This window comes from Bos javanicus, chromosome 26 (genome assembly GCF_032452875.1).
Source record: "Bos javanicus breed banteng chromosome 26, ARS-OSU_banteng_1.0, whole genome shotgun sequence".
Lineage (NCBI taxonomy): Eukaryota > Metazoa > Chordata > Mammalia > Artiodactyla > Bovidae > Bos > Bos javanicus.
Window position 1 is genome coordinate 37,237,027 of NC_083893.1, and position 13,697 is coordinate 37,250,723.

At 54.4% G+C, this 13,697-nt stretch overlaps 1 protein-coding gene across 2 annotated transcripts; it reads left to right on the top strand.

Moving 5' to 3' along the window:
* The first annotated feature begins 4,194 nt into the window (after positions 1 to 4,194).
* On the top strand, positions 4,195 to 10,924 carry EMX2 (empty spiracles homeobox 2). 2 transcript variants are annotated; one of them, XM_061403614.1, is made up of 3 exons: positions 4,195 to 5,178; positions 7,057 to 7,241; positions 9,428 to 10,924. In XM_061403614.1, the coding sequence occupies exons 1-3, from the start codon at positions 4,770 to 4,772 to the stop codon at positions 9,593 to 9,595; spliced, it is 762 nt and encodes a 253-aa protein (XP_061259598.1). In that variant the 5' UTR covers positions 4,195 to 4,769; the 3' UTR covers positions 9,596 to 10,924. The 2 variants fall into 2 exon arrangements, with proteins under 2 accessions (XP_061259598.1, XP_061259599.1); XM_061403615.1 differs by lacking the exon at positions 7,057 to 7,241 and having other exon boundaries at positions 4,258 to 5,178; positions 9,428 to 9,531.
* The last annotated feature ends 2,773 nt before the right edge of the window (positions 10,925 to 13,697 follow it).

Here is a 13,697-nt window from a genome sequence, read left to right on the forward strand (position 1 = left end):
AAGGTAGGGGGTCTGCTGGGAAACTCAGAGCAGATGGTATGGGAGAGAGGACCAGAAATCGCTGCCCTTTGATGTCTCCCTAGCCAAAAACGCAAGCCTCTCTCACCCCCAGAGTCCCCTTAAAGAAGTCCCTGGCCTTTAGGAGAAGGTGGAGGAGAACATGTCAGGAGCATGAGGTGAGCAGTAGCTTATGTTTGTACAACTTTATTGTTCAGTCTTGAAGCCCAGTGAGAAGCCTTGGAGGGGAACCTTGCTTTGATAACAGCAATATCAAAGACAGGGACTACCTTTATTACAGCTCATTCATTACATGCTAGACACTAAGCACTTTGCTGGGCTTATCTTGAACAATCAGCTAGGTTTATCACTGAGCAATCTCAAGAGCCAAGATGTAACAGGCACTGAGAGGTTAGGTAACTTTGCCTAAGATCATCCAGGTCTGGCTTTGGGAGGTTCGGGGGTGGGGGCAGGTTTACTAAGGTGTAACTTACATACAGTAAAACTCATCCTTTGTTGTGCACAATTCTGAGTTTTTAAAACACACACACAGATGTATAACTGCCTGCCATGATCAGGAGGTAGAGGGGTTCTATCACTCCCTCTATGGCCTTGCAGGCAGCATTGGCCATGATTTTAACAGATGACAAAATGGAGTCGGGGAGAGGTGGTGGTGTTGCCTAAGATCGCTCAGTTAGTAAGTGACAGACCAGTGACTTGAACTTTCATCATGTGCCTGCCAGATCAGCTACCTGCACAGTGTAGCCTCCTAAATCTACTGAGCTCAACCCTCAGCGGCTGGGGGTGTGGAAGGGAAAAGCCTCCGAAATCCCCACCTCCCCCGCCCCCCAACACTCTCCACTGCTCGCACCAGTACTTAGGCCAACACCCACCCTTCCAGAAAGGGTGACGAACAAAGAGAGGCCAAATTCGGCAAGGCTGGGGAAGCCACACGTAAAGAGAACAGCAGCCTCTGGGTCCAGGGAACGGAGTCTAGGGGCAGCTTAGGCTCCGGGTCCAGACAGACTAGGGTGCCCAGCGACTTGATGCGCCTCCACTGCCAGCCTGGTTAATGAGTTACTCTCCTAGTTAATTCCCCTGCACGTCGAGGCTGGCAGCGCCATCTCTTCCAAGCTTCCCGGTCCTGGTGCATGAATTAGCATAGATCACTTTCCCCTTCCAGGACTTCCGAGTGAGGCCCCTCACTCACTGGAAACCCGCTTCGTCCTCACGGGGGCCCAGGAAAGGCATGGGGCCAGCAGGAAACAGGGGCAGAGGAACTGGCTTGTCCTGCTGCTGCCAAGAAGGCCGACAGGAGATTCTCTCAGCCTCACCCACCTGCCGATAACTAGATCCCTCTGGGGGTAAAGCCAGACCCCTTCAGGGCAGTTTGCATGAGGCCGGTGGCCTGTTTCTTGTTGTAGGCTGGGAGAAGCCTGGGCCCTCTGCCCTGATCCTACTTTGGGAGGGAGGCTGGGGGTCTGGGCTCCAGACAACTCACTTCGTTAGGACACTTTCTGGACACATCTTGACCAAAGCAGGGGAAAGCGTTTAAGGTGGTAGCGGTAACACTTGAGTGCTTAGCCTGAGAGTTTAGGAGAGATGGCTTCACCCCTCTGCCCAGACATTGAGTGGAGGCCCTTGGCCTTCAAGATCGTGTCCTGCTATTCCCCTCAGCTAAGATCACTAATATTGACTGTGCTACGAATGGCCGTTCCCCGCCTGCAGACAGGGTGGGGCTTTTAGTACCCCCAGTTTCCATTTGGAGCCTAAGGCCGAGTTTGACAGGTCTGGTCTGCAGGCGAATCTGAACCTCCAGCCCTCCTGGAGATGTTTCTGTGCAGAATGGGGTCCTCTCCCATCGACTCCAGGATTGGGGATCTACAACCCACCTAAACTGGGTGCTTCTTTCTGGGAACAGAAGGCTGACCTCTACTTCTACCCCAGACTGGCTGGCTAGTGCAGCCCAAAAACTTCCAGTTTTCCTTGTGGCTTCAGGCTCTCTGTTGGCCTGGGCACAATGGGGCTTGTGTCCCTACAGCCTAAGTGAAGGAAGGTTTTCTGAACTGGAGATGATATTTTTGGTGGTCTGTGGTTTAGGACCCAGGGAGATAGTATTCAAAATACACCCCATCCCAAAAGGCTGGATCAAGCACCCTGTTTCCTTGGGCTTGTAGGAAAGGATGGGGGGATGCCACAAAGCAAGGTGGAGAGAAACTGCTAAGAGTGAAAACCCAGCCGAGAGCCTTGCCCATAACTGGCATAAGAGAGCTGAAGTCTGAGGCAGGGGCAGGCTTCTTGGGACATGAACACAAAGCTGAGGCCCAAGACTGTCTCGTGTGTGAATATGTGTATGTATATGCCCTGGGAAGGTTGGGAGGAAGCAGCATCATGATCTCTGCTGGGTCCTCCCTAAGGCCAGGTGCCCGGACAACCCCAGAAAACACACTCCTAACCCCTCTCTCGCCTAGAGTGTTTTCCAAAAGGGGTTTTTGGACCCTCCTCTCACTGCACCCCCAATACAGACTATGCCTGGAATAAAGAGAAATTGACATGAACATACATACACAGTAGATGAATCCACAGAGGATCAGGGGTGACCCCAGGGCAGGGAACAGATAGCTGGCAACACAGGGGAACATGTTCCCAGACCTGGGGACTTACGACTGATGAATCTAGGGGCGGTGCAGCCTGACTTACAGGACTTCCCTTTTCTCCCCCTCCCAATCGACATTTTTTCAGTCTCACGGCAACCTCATCACCAAACACAGGCATTTCTTCGTCCTTAAGCAAAATGACATGGGCCGCCAAGTAAGAGATTTAAAGGATGCCAGTTTTTTTTTAAAATCATTAATTGTAAACGTGCAAAATACCTGCTGGTACTTCACTTTAGAAGAATGTAATTGGCAAAAAGAAAAAAAAGAGAGAGAGAAAAAGAGGCGGCTGATGAATAGATAATAGATCTTTAACCACCAATAAACAGAGAGCAGCGCCAGCAGCCTGGGGGATGTGATCATAATTATGCTGCTGCGTGAGCCAATGGGGACGAGGGAACTCGGCCCTAAAATCATCCCAAAACCGAAGGCAAGCTCGAAAATGCGGACACGGCCTGGGACTGGAGAAACGATCTGCACTCCCTAATTGTAAGCCCGGGGTTTGCACAGCAACCCGCCCCTGGGACGACAGATGGCAGAATAATAATAGAAATAGTGACAATAAATAATAATAATGACAACAACACTGACAAAAATAATAACGACAACCTAATGGTAATAGTAACAGCACATCAGCCTCTCCCTTGACCTTGGACCCCTAGTCCCAGATATTGCAGAAGGAGCTTTTGGGGGAAGGAGATGAGCCCCTTCCCGGAAAGGAAAATCGAGACCCTGTGGGGAAGTTGGAAGCGCCCACCGTCCCCGCAGGGTCATCCACTCCGGTCTCAACTTGGAAAAGAACGAGCCGCGTCAAGGATGGACAGATCAGCCACCCTGAGACCTCGAGGCTACGCGCGGTTGGACCACCTAGCACCCCTTCACGCCAGGCTCCCTCCTCACCTAGGAAATCGCCGGGAGTATAGCTGACCGAACAGCTCCGTTAACCCTCGCCGGGAACCCACCCTTGCCTGCTTACCCTCGAGGGCTCCCGTGGCGATTCCAGCTCCCCAGACGCGGGGCTGCGGACGGCAGCAGCGCGGAAGCGCTGGGCGCGAGGAATCTGTAGTGTCCGCGCGTCCGTCTGTACCCCCAAGCCCGGGCTCGGCAGGCTGGGGAATCCAGGGGGCCACAGAGGAGACGGCGCCGACCGGGGGCTCTGCAGAGACCGGGGTGCCCCGGAGGGAGTGATGGTGGTGGAGAGGAGGCGGTGGCCGAGGGGGAGGAGGTGGGGAAAGAGGAGGAGGGAGAACTGGAGGAGGAGAAGGAGGAAGAGGAGGAGGAGGAGAAAAAGCGAAGGAAGAGGAGGAGGCGAAAGAGGAGGAGAAGAAGCCGCTGCGGCGCCGCGGGAGCGAGTGAGCTGGGGGCGCGGGGCGACGGCGCCGAGAGGCCGGGCGGCCCGGCGGGCGCAGGAGGCACTGCCGCGGCAACGGCGGCGACTCCGTTCCACTCTCGGCCCGGATCCAGGCCTCCGGGTTCCCAGGCGCTCGCCTCCCTCTGACGCACTTTAAAGAGTCTCCCCCCTTCCACCTCAGGGCGAGTAATAGCGACCAATCATCAAGCCATTTACCAGGCTTCGGAGGAAGCTGTTTATGTGATCCCCGCACTAATTAGGCTCATGAACTAACAAATCGTTTGCACAACTTGTGAAGAAGCGAACACTTCCATGGATTGTCCTTGGACTTAGGGCGCCCTGCCCGCCTTTTGCAGAAGAGAGAAAACTTTTTTTTGCCTCCCCCGAGAAACTACCCCCCCCACTCCGCCTCTAACTTCGACCCCCCCCCCCACGCCATCTCGCCAAAAAAAAAAAAAAAAAAAAATTACCCCAATCCACGCCTGCAAATTCTTCTGGAAGGATTTCTCCCCCTCTCTCCAGGTTGGGCGCGTTTGGTGCAAGATTCTCGGGATCCTCGGCGTTGCCTCTCCCTCCCCCTCCCCCCTCCTTTCCTTTTTCCTTTCCTTTCCTTTCTTCCTCCCTTTCCTCCCCCCACCCCCACCCCCACCCAACAAGTCCCCAATTCTCGTCCGTTCTCGCCGCGGGCAGCGGGCAGCGGGCGGCGGAGGCAGCGCGCCGCGGTCGCCGGGAGCCGGGAGCCCCGGGCGCCCGCTCCTTGGCGCAGCATGTTCCAGCCGGCGCCCAAGCGCTGCTTCACCATCGAGTCGCTGGTGGCCAAGGACAGTCCCCTGCCCGCCTCGCGCTCCGAGGATCCCATCCGTCCCGCGGCGCTCAGCTACGCCAACTCCAGCCCCATAAACCCGTTCCTCAACGGCTTCCACTCGGCCGCCGCCGCCGCTGCCGCCGGCAGGGGCGTCTACTCCAACCCGGACTTGGTGTTCGCCGAGGCGGTCTCGCACCCGCCCAACCCGGCCGTGCCAGTGCACCCGGTGCCGCCGCCGCACGCCTTGGCCGCCCACCCCCTGCCCTCCTCGCACTCGCCACACCCCCTCTTCGCCTCGCAGCAGCGGGACCCGTCCACCTTCTACCCCTGGCTCATCCATCGCTATCGATATCTGGGCCACCGCTTCCAAGGTACGTGCCACGTCGCGGGGCCGCGGAGCGCCGCATCCTACGCTGCCCTCGGCCTGCTCCGGGTGGGCGCCCGGCGAGGCCTGGATGGAGGTTTTTCCGGCTCGACCGCCCGCTCGCTGCGTCTGGAAACTGGGCGGCGAGGAGTCGGGCTTGGTGTTGGTCCCCAGTCTCCGAGCTGCGGCCAGTTTGGGGGCTGGCCTGCGGCCGCTTGACCCTTTAAGGAGGGACGCAGAGGAGTTGCCTCCGAATGCTCTCAAGGCGGGCTGTCTTAGCCTGCTCCGAGTGCTGGCCACCGAGGAATCCATGGCCCGCGGGGTGCCCAGGCTCTCCGTCTCCTGGGCTATGCTCTCGCCGCCCTGGCTCCGAGGGGCGCAGGCAAGGGCCGGCCCCAGGTTCGCCTTCCACTACGTGTTCGCCACCCACTCCGCGCCCCTGTCTCCTAGACCTGCGACGTCTCGGTCTCTGACCCTCTTCTGGCAGCGAAGAGACCCTTACGCCCCCGGAGCAAAGTCTGGGGGGGTTGTTTGATCCTGCTTATTTCGGAGGCTGGGGAGGGGCGGGAACCCGCGCGGGTAGGAACCTCTCCGAGGCTCGGCACTCTCGCGGTGACCTGTTCAATTCCGGAGCCGAGCCGCCACGGCGGGAAAGCAGGTTCGGACTGATTTTTGTTTTTGTTTTTCTTTTAAAAGAAATGAACCGGGTCGGAAGATGGGCTAGAGGAAATCTGTTTGGGTGTTTTCCTTTCTTGCTGTTTTTTTTTGGATTTTTTTTTTCTCTGGGTGGAGGGTAGGAGGAAAGTTAAAACTCCGGTAAACGGGACAAGTAATTAGTTTGGCGATCCGAGCGGGGAAAAGACCTACCTCCGGAGGCAGCCGATCAATACTCGGCGGCTTGTCCATTTGTTAACCCTTTGCATTCCTGCCAGCGCCTAAAGTCGGGTAGACGCCCCCCCCTTCCTTAATTTCAAAAACCAAACCAAACAAAAACAACGTTTTACCCTTATTCCCAGACCGAATTTGCCTCCATCCCCCCGAACTGTCGGTTTGTTTTTCTTTGGGTTTTTGGTGAATCGATTTCCCACCCCAGTGAGTGGACCTGAAACTGGCTCTGCTTGCAAAGTTTAGGGCTCCCTTTCCTCATTTTCCAGCAGCCACGGTCTTGGTCCTCACACCAGACTCGGAGTAGCTGGGATCTTCGGGGGCCGCGAACAGTCCTAAAAGGTGCCCGCGGCTCCGTACCCCCCCGGCTTACGATGCCTTCGCTCGCGTCTCCTAGTTCTCCGGAGCAGGGCAGCGGGGAAGCCGGGACCTCGGGGAGGCAGCGGCAGCAGAAACCCTGCGCACCCGCCGGAGAGATTTCTCTGAAGCCCGGGCTGCAACAACACGCCCGGCCTCTGCGCTTTTCCGGAGGATAAAGACTTTGAAAATACGTACCGGAGAAAACTTTAGATAGCGGCTCATCACCTCTCCGCCCCTCATCCCCGGGGGCAAACTTTTCTCCGAGATGAGAAAAAAAAGAAAGCCGTTTCTTTGGGTCCAGGGCGCCAATCCCCGGATCCGGCCTTGCTGCCCCCTCCTCGATCCCCGGGTGCCCGGCGCGGAGGTGGTGAGGCCCGCGGCGCCCGGGGGTCTGCAAAGCCCGCCTAGGACAACTGCTGGGTGGCAGCCGCTCAGGTCCGGGCCCAGCGGACAGGGCCAGGCGGCTGGACCGGCGCTCCCTTCGCGCGTCTGGAGGGGCCCGGCCCCCTCTGGGCCAAGCCGCACCGGGTACGTCCGCGAAGGCCTTGAGCTCGCTGCCAGGTCAGCCCGGCTCCGGAGAAGCGCGCGGCCCGGGTTAGGACGGCCACCTCTAACAGGACTTCTGCTGTGTTCCCCGCAGGGAACGACGCAAGCCCGGAGAGCTTCCTTTTGCACAACGCCCTGGCCCGAAAGCCGAAGCGGATCCGCACCGCCTTTTCCCCGTCCCAGCTTCTGAGGCTGGAACACGCCTTCGAGAAGAATCACTACGTGGTGGGCGCCGAGAGGAAGCAGTTGGCGCACAGCCTCAGCCTCACGGAAACTCAGGTGAGCGGGCCCCGGCGCGGCCACCGCATCCCCGATCCCTGGACAGAGGGCCTTCCGCCAATAGGCCGGGAGTTACTCCCACGCCCTGGGCTCAAGATGTGTAAGTTTTGAGGGGCTCTTGGTTTCCTTGGGCTCCAGCACCGGACTGTAGGAGCCGACCCGCTGGAGGTTCCGAGGAGTGGGGGGGACCGGCTGAGTTGCTTTTTCTGTAGGGCCGGGCTGGACTCGCAGGTCCTGGGTGAGACACCTCTGCACTTTTGATGAGACTTTCGGTGCGAGTCTGCGGGCACGGCTGGAGCCAGGAAGAGGTGTAGGAGCGTTTGGGGCTCGAGGCTGGGAAGAGAGGGCTGGGAGTGGGTTAAGAGCGAGGTCCGTGCTGCCAGAGGCTCACGGCTCACACGGACAGCTCCCAGTTATTCCCCTTGAGGGGACAGGAGAGTCAGGCCATCGAGCCAGGCATCCTGGGTGCGTCCCTAAATCGGAGAAACTGAGCCAGGAGGCTGCGGAGAGGGGCTGCCTCAGGGGGTAGACCCTTGCTGCGCAACAGGGTCCCCCGGCGGGCCAGGCTCCGGCCTGCCCCGGGGTTGGGGAGGTGGTTTCGGGCTACAGTAGGCGCCACTGTACGCGGAGCCGCAGGGCGGGGTCAAAGTTCCCGGCAAACAGTAACATTTTCGGGCAGATTAAGTTGTAACACTTTTCCCGGGAGGCGCAAAGAGGTCGAGGCTTTTGTTTTAAAACGTTCCCCCAGACAAAACCGAAGAGGGCCTCGCGGGTTGGTGCGGGGCCCGGCACAAGGCGCGCCCGGCTGATTTCTCCTGGATAGCCGAGGCGGCGGTGGTCTTTGTCCGCCTCGCTGCCCACGCTGCCTGGAGTCTTTGTGTGCGTGTCAAGCCCCGAGCGCACCGACGCGCGCCTTGGGCGAGCGCCGGGGAGAAATGAATCGTCCTCCCCCTCAATTAGCAAACTCAAAGCAAATTAAACTCAGCCTTGTTCCAGCTCAGCTTTTTCATGGGAACACTTTGGGGGACTGGGGGCATTCGGGGAGAGCAAGCCGGGACCTGGGCCTGCCGACTCAAAGGAGAAAGCCCAGCGGACTTCAGGGGCCTGGGGGTACTGCCAGCAGAGTGGGGACAGACCCGGGGCCGTGGAAGGTGCAGTCAACACCATTTTCCTCACCTCTCCCTCGCTGCTGAGAAGCTTGGGCAGTGCCACTGTCTGGTCTGGTCAGTGTATAGGGACCCATCACCAATCTCCCCCAGGGACCGGTGCAACCCAGTCCCACATAAGTGCTCCCCAGACTACTAGCTGCCCTCTGGGGAGGCCAGGCCGCCAGCCCCGCCCTGGTGGGAAGTGATGCGATGGGGTGGGAGTTTGGCCCTGGCCTGCCCTGGAGCTGGTCAAGAAGAGGACAGAGGGGGCTCTTCCCTTATCTTTCTCGGTTTTCCTTTTACTTCCCCTCTATCCCACGGTCTTGCGGAAGCTTTCACTTTAGAGCCTCTTTTCCGAGCTGAAAAGATTCAGCTGGGTTAGTCCCCAGGGCTCTGTACCCCCACCGTCCCCCCTGGTTTTCCCCCTAAACCCCCACCCCTGACTGTCTGCCACAACCGCTCCTGCTCACCTGCAAGAGTCCTGGGCACAGAGGAGGAAGCGCAGGCAAATCCTGACTGCCTACCCCAGGGCCCAGGCCTTGCAGAGGAGGCACTATATTTAGACAGTGGCTGCGGAAACCGGCAGAAAATAGAAAGCACGTTGGGCCCAGCAGCGGGAATCAACTGTTTGCGGCACTGGTTAGGTAGAGAGAGTCAGGGACCTTTTAATTTTCCTTTACTTATTATTTTATAAGGGCTTCCCAATGTTTGGCAGGCTTTTGCACTCAACGGGGATGTGGGTGTCCTGAGTTGGCTGAAGCTAAAAGGGGCACCGAGCACGCGGAGCCGGCGGGGCCAGGGGAAAGGTTTCACCAGGAGGGCTCAGAAGGGCCGGGATCAGGCTTCCCCGGGCCCGGCAACAGGAGCTCTGTTCCCCAAGGGAAGGCTGTAGCGGGGTGTGGGTGCCGGTTAACAGGATGCGCGGCCCGGGACACTGGACTTTTGTAGTCTCAGCCCAGGGTCTGGCCAGGCAATAGAGGAGGAGGTAGGAGGGCGCTGTGCAGGAATACTAACGCGCCCTCTCTGCCTCTCCTGCAGGTAAAAGTATGGTTTCAGAACCGCAGGACGAAGTTCAAAAGGCAGAAGCTGGAGGAAGAAGGCTCAGATTCGCAACAAAAGAAAAAAGGGACGCACCATATTAACCGGTGGAGGATCGCCACAAAGCAGGCGAGTCCCGAGGAAATAGATGTGACCTCAGACGATTAAAAACACAGACAGAACCCCACCGAAACGGACATCACAGAGCAAAACAGAGACAGGGAGAGGAGGGGAAGACGAAAAAAAAAAAAAAAGAAAACAAAAAACCCTACAAAACAAAAACAACCGCACACACACATTCACGGAGAAGGGGACAGGGAGTCAGAGAGAGGAGCCGCGGCGCGACGTAGACGGGCGGCAGAACCAGGGTCCTCATCCGAGGCCGCGCCTCGATGGCAGAAGACGGGAGGCTCCATGATGAACACGCTACCCTTGTCTAAAGAGGCAGCTGAGTGAGTGAGTGAGGCAGAAAGAGAGAGAGAGAGAGAGGTCCTAAGGTGGCAAAGCCGAAGGCGCTCTGACAAGGGGAGCTGTCAGTCAAACGCCAAACCAGCGAGACAAGATGATTGGCAGGTATTCCGTTTATCACAGTCCGATTTTTTTTTTTAAATGATGATGATAATGGTGATGATAAAAGAAAAAAAAAAACAAACCCAACCAGGCACAGGACTTTTAAATTTTGCCCTTCGAAGTGTTTTTTTCCCCCCAATCTTTAAAAATAATGAGTAATAATCGAGATTCCATATCCAGCCCCATCCCACACCTGTTCAAAAACTTGAATTGCATGTAGCAGTTGTTGGGCGAATGGTGTCTAAAGACAGAAAATGAATTGTAATTTTCTTTTCCTTTTAAAGACAGGTTCTGTGTGTTTTTATTTTGATTTTTTTTTTCAAGAAACGTGCAGTCTGTAAACACTTTTTGATACCTTCTGATGTCAAAGTGATTGTGAAAGCTAAATGAGGTAGGCTCAGCAATAGTGGTCCTCTTTCAGAGAAATGGGGAACAGGATGGGGGGCTGGGGGTGGAGGGGGAGGGTGCCCATAAGAGGAGTCAGAACTTGTTCTGGGAAAAGAAACAACAAAAAATCTAAATTCTATTTCTTGGACATTCCCTTTCCTAACATGCCGAGGCTTAAAACCACGAAGTAAACTTCTCCTTTTAGTCATTGAAGATATTGGCTGAGTTCAACCATTTGCCGTAAAGGCCATTCCAAACTTTAAATCTATATATTGCAAAAACTGAAGGACTGTAGTTAGCGGGGATGATGTTAAGTGTGGCCAAGGACACTGCGGCAAGTTTTCAAGCACTGAGTTTCTATTTCAAGATCATAGACTTACTAAAGAGAGTGACAAATGCTTCCTTAATGTCTTCTATACCAGAATGTAAATATTTTTGTGTTTTGTGTTAATTTGTTAGAATTCTAACACACTATATACTTCCAAGAAGTATGTCAATGTCAATATTTTGTCAATAAAGATTTATCAATATGCCCTCAGAGTAGTCGTCTTGGGAAATTGAAGTGATTTTTTTTTTTAAAGCATCTTTTTAATTTGAGTGTGGTCCTTCCCCAACTAGGCTCAAGAAGCACAGGCTCACCACCCACAAAAGGGCCAGACTGATGGATTCTTGGGCATTTTAAAGAGAGAAGAGGGTGGAAAAGGGAGAGGATTAGGAAAACTTAAGTCCTTCAGAAAAGAGATGGAAGAAAAGTTTTCCATCCAGACCTTTGCCCATTGCACGGCCTAAAGAAGGAGTTTAATTTGAATTTCAGGTTAAACATGCTTACTACTCTTAACCTCTAGTTATTAAAAAAAAAAAAAAAAACTAGACATGTAGCTATGCACTGAAGAATATTCCCCTAGGATTAGGGAAAACACTTAGCAGAATCAGAATCCTAGTATTTTTAAAATGTGTTTCTGACCTCAAACCCCTGAAATATGTCTCTTCTCCCTCTCTTTTTCTTCCTCCTTCTCTTCCTTCCTTCTCTCCTCCCTCCCTCTCTTCTTTACTTCCTCTCTCCAGCCCCAATCTGCTAAAGGTGATGAGATGAGCCCAAGGGCCTCAGCAGCCTTATAAGGCAAGCATTCTGAGAAACCTTCAACTCTCAATTTTAACAGTAAAGAAAAAGTTGTAACCAGTCTTGGAGGAAACTTAGCTCCCCCCACCTCCTTCCCCCTTCTGGGGGTACGAGGTTGTTTTTGCATGCTTCATTTGCTTCTTATCCTGATAGGCTGCATTAATCAGTTTTATTTCCATTGATAGAGAAACCTCGTCTGTTCTGTTCGAGCTACAAAGCGTCCTGCGAGCTTTTGTGAAAGTGCAAATCAGTTTAAGCAATTATCATACCAGGAATATGAAGGGGAAAGAGGAGGCCTTGCCCAGTGGTCTCCTTTAATCTCTTAATCCACGGATCCAGGGGGGCTGCCTGGACATAATTTAGGACAATCTCCCCACCCTTTACACTGTGATAAGGCCAAGTTACAATGCAGGGCAAAAATACAAGCTTTGTTAACATCCTGCCTTGAAAAGTTAAGATTAGACATTCTGTGCACGTGTGGGGACTATAGGGCACTATGGAAATTTTTCTTTCTTTTTTTTCCCCTCCCTTCCTCTCTTCTAAAGTAGATTTCATTCTTGGTCTCTCTCTCTCTTTTTTTCCCCTTTTATCTCTGCCTTTCTCACCCCCTTTCTCCCTCTCTGTTTCTCTGGAGAACTCTGACTGTTTGTAGGGGCATTTCCACACAGACTTCCTGGAAAGGTGTGGGTGGACTGGCGGAGACTCGGCTCTGAGGATGCTGGGCCAGAAGGAGCTGATTCAGAAGAGGGGTGTGCTTCAGGAGAGGGGGACAGGTGCTGCCCTGTGTATCCTGGGGACTCAGTCGGGGATTCCAGCCACTTGGACAGTGGGACTCTGGCCAATAGCTGTCTTCTGTGCTTCGCAGTCCCTGCTGCAGCACCTCCGCACCTCTTTCTTTTAAACAAGTTACCTTTCCCTTCGACCCACTTCCTCAAGCCCAGAACGCCTCAAATACAGAGCACAGACCTGTTAAAATTCAGACTAGCCTTTCCTGAAGAAAATTTCCCATCTTGACAAAAGGCTTATTTCTGCAAGAAGCATATACTTTTTTTTTTTTTAAGTACCAGAAAAGGGGGAGCGTGATGAAGATTTATTATTATTATTTTTTTGGTAAATGTCCTATGTAGTGTAACTGCAATAAAATCATCAGAGAATACTATTAGCTTTGAAAAAAAAAAAAAACTAAAAGCTTTATTACAAACCAAGCTTTGAAAATAGGGGGGATTAGGCGGCTGAAAGGGTCCCACAATGGTAAGAAGAAAAGGTTTCATGCTAATGAGGTTAATGCCCTTTGTATCTCGGGCCTCCACATCTTCATTACGCGCTATCTCCGGCTGCACGGAGCGGCTCAGAGAGCCGCAATCCACTCCAACGCCCCCCTTCCCGGCCCAAAGAAGGATTTGATAGCAGCTCTGTTCAAACTAGATAATTATATCTTTTCAAGTCGGAATTAAGATAAAGAAAGTGAAGCAGAGGCGGCTCGCCTTGATCCACTGCAAACAAATTTGGCGCACTTTCGAGTCCTTCCCCCGCCTCAAAAAGGCTGGACAGTCAGCTTATTAGCCGCTCGTTTGCTTTATTAATTCATCTATTTAAAGTGGCAGGATTAGAGGGTCTAATGTGGACGCGGGCTGCCGTGGCGCCGAGGAATATAAATATTTGCGAGATGCCATCCCACGATGACTATCTGGGCGCGGGGCGCGGGGCAGGGTGCGGGGCGCGTGTGCTGTGCGGCTGCGTCCCCGTGTCCCCGTCGCAGTGCGCGCTTGCTGGGCTGGAGCCCCTTGGGGAGGGGAGCGTGGGAGCTGTGTGCTGCAGGTCTGTGTCCTCCCTCGCGGTTCATGGGTACCAGGCCTAGATAACCCTGGCAGGGCTCAGTGGGCATCCAGGGTCAGGTTCGGCTTTTCTCCCTACACCTGGAGCTGCACGCATGTTGCCTTGAGTCCTGCCTGTTATCCCGGATGGCAATGTAGGTTACACGTTTGATCGATGACCCGCTCTCTTGTCAATTGTGTGCGTTCACCTGAGCTGAGTGGGTTTAGGGAGCCGAGAGGCATGGGTTCTCCGTTAATATTTCCCCAAGAGTCAAACGGAATGTACAAGGCAAGGGTGCCCAACCTCATTCTCCTTCCTGCGAGGTACAGAGGAGCTCGGCGCGCGTTTCTCATTTGGGGTCCAGTTCCTCAGGGCGGC

Bases quoted from the DNA above. Each gene is read 5' to 3' on its own strand.
- EMX2 (XM_061403614.1), top strand. From the start codon at position 4,770: ATGTTCCAGCCGGCGCCCAAGCGCTGCTTCACCATCGAGTCGCTGGTG. The intron at 5,179-7,056 runs GTACGTGCCACG...TGTTCCCCGCAG, and splicing joins TCTGGGCCACCGCTTCCAAG to GGAACGACGCAAGCCCGGAG. The intron at 7,242-9,427 runs GTGAGCGGGCCC...CCTCTCCTGCAG, and splicing joins TCAGCCTCACGGAAACTCAG to GTAAAAGTATGGTTTCAGAA.